General features: G+C 43.5%; 1 protein-coding gene across 1 annotated transcript in view; it reads right to left on the reverse strand.

Moving 5' to 3' along the window:
- The window catches only part of LOC123501491 (keratin-associated protein 5-2-like), a 9,924-nt gene that overhangs the window by 7,366 nt on the left and 58 nt on the right, over nt 1-2,500 (reverse strand). The window contains exon 1 of the mRNA XM_045250337.1: nt 2,020-2,500. This exon is cut by the window's right edge and continues 58 nt beyond it. Within this exon, the coding sequence (XP_045106272.1) occupies nt 2,020-2,500 (481 nt within the window). The remainder of the gene's footprint in view (nt 1-2,019) is intronic.

Here is a 2,500-nt window from a genome sequence, read left to right on the forward strand (position 1 = left end):
CAAGTGTGGAGGTAAAAATATGAATCAGTAAATCGCGAGAGAGAGAGAGAGAGAGAGAGAGAGAGAGAGAGAGAGAGAGAGAGAGAGAGAGAGAGAGAGAGAGAGAGAGAGAGAGAGAGAGAGAGAGAGAGAGAGAGAGAGAGAGAGAGAGAGAGAGAGAGAGAGAGAGAGAGAGTATTGTTTGTGTTTGAAGGGAAGGAAGGAACACAAAATGACTTGAAATGAAGGTAGAGAAAAGTTAAAGCAAAGTTAGATGGAAGGGAATAACTTTGTCACCAGTTCGTAGGTGTTTACTGAGAGAGAGAGAGAGAGAGAGAGAGAGAGAGAGAGAGAGAGAGAGTGATGTATAACTTCTCCCTTTCCTACCAGATGACAACACGCAATAATAGAGAAATGACATCCGCCTCTCTCTCTCTCTCTCTCTCTCTCTCTCTCTTGATGTTTTATTTTTTCTGGTCCTTATCATCGAGCTCTTGAAGAAAGGAGAAAAGAGGAGGAGTATTAGTAGTAGTAGTAGGAGGAGGAGGAGGAGGAGGAGGAGGAGGAGGAGGAGGAGGAGGAGGAGGAGGAGGAGGAGGAGGAGGGAAATCTAGTTCTAATCAACACACATTAATATTTTATCAGACACAAGGAACTCTCCATCATGATAATCAGTAAGAACAGACATCTCCTCCTCCTCCTCCTCCTCCTCCTCCTCCTCCTCTTTCTCCTTCTCCTCCTCCTCCTCCATCATTCTTCTTTTTTTTCCCCCCCCTCTCTCTCTCTCTCTCCTTCTCTTGTCGTTAATTTAGTGTTTCGTGTCTCTTTCTATATTTCTCTATTTATCTTTCACTTCGTTATCATCCTTCGTGCGATTTGTTATCTCTCTCTCTCTCTCTCTCTCTCTCTCTCTCTCTCTCTCTCTCTCTCTCTCTCTCTCTCTCTGTGACTGAAATATGAGGAAGAGAGACAGAGAGAAAGGGAGATGGAGAGGGAGAGGAAGAGGGAGAGAGGGAGAGAGGAGAGGAGAGAGAGAGAGAGAGCTATAAGTGAGAGTTAATAGTAAGAGTGAGGTAAAATAATGAGAGGTGAGAGAGAACGGTGAGGTAGAAATTGTGAGTGAGAGAAAGTGAGAGAAAGTGAGAGAAAAGTGAGAGAAAAGTGAGTGGAAGTGAGAGAAAGTGAGAGAAAAGTGAGAGAGTGAGAGAAAGTGAGAGAAAAGTGACAGAAAGTGAGTGGAAATGAGAGAAAGTGAGAGGAAAGTGAGAGAAAGTGAGTGGAAATGAGTGAAAGTGAGAAAAGTGAGAGAAAGTGAGAGAAAAGTGAGAGAGTGAGAGAAAGAGAGTGAGAGGAAAGTGAGAGAAAAGTGAGAGAAACGTGAGTGGAAGTGAGAGAAAGTGAGAGAAAAGTGAGAGAGTGAGAAAAGTGAGAGAAAAGTGACAGAAAGTGAGTGGAAATGAGTGAAAGTGAGAGAAAAGTGAGAGAGAGTGACAGAAAAGTGAGAAAGTGAGTGGAAATGAGTGAAAGTGAGTTTAAGTGAGAGAAAGTGAGTGAAAGTGAAAGAAAGTGAGAGAAAGTGTGTGAAAGTCAGAGAAAAAGTGATGATGGTGATAAGAGACGAGAAAAAGAGAGAAAAGGAGAAAGAAAATAAAGAAAAAAATAAGAAAAGAAGAAACAAGAGATAATGATAAATGACAAAAAAAAACAGAAAGAGAAGGAAGAAAAAGAATAAAGAATAAAAAAAGAAACAGATATTGATGATGAGTGACAAGAAAAGAAAAGAAAAAGGAAAAGAAAAGAAAAAGAAACATTGATAAGTGACAAGGATGAAGAGAGAGAGAGAGAGAGAGAGAGAGAGAGAGAGAGAGAGAGAGAGAGAGAGAGAGAAATAGAAGATAAAAACAAAACAAACAAGAAGCAAGATGATAAGTGACAGTAAAAGAGAAAAAATGAAAAGAAAAAGAAAATAAGATATAAAAAACACGTGGCAGTAACCGACACACTTGACACGACACACCTGACACGACACACTTGGCACACCTGACACACCTGACACGACACACCTGACACGACACATCTGACACGACACTCCTGACACAACACACCTGACACACCTGACACACCTGGCACGACACACCTGACACGACACATCTGACACGACACTCCTGACACGACACACCTGACACGACACACCTGATACGACACTCCTGACACACTTGACACACCTGGCACGATACACCTGACACGACACACCTGACACGACACTCCTGGCACGACACACCTGACACGACACACCTGATACGACACTCCTGACACACTTGACACACCTGGCACGATACACCTGACACGACACACCTGACACGACACTCTTGGCACGACACATCTGACACGACACACCTGATACGACACTCCTGACACACTTGACACACCTGGCACGATACACCTGACACGACACACCTGACACGACACTCCTGGCACGACACACCTGACACGACACACCTGATACGACACTCCTGACACA

The sequence above is a fragment of the Portunus trituberculatus genome, chromosome 9 (assembly GCF_017591435.1).
Source record: "Portunus trituberculatus isolate SZX2019 chromosome 9, ASM1759143v1, whole genome shotgun sequence".
NCBI classification, from domain to species: domain Eukaryota; kingdom Metazoa; phylum Arthropoda; class Malacostraca; order Decapoda; family Portunidae; genus Portunus; species Portunus trituberculatus.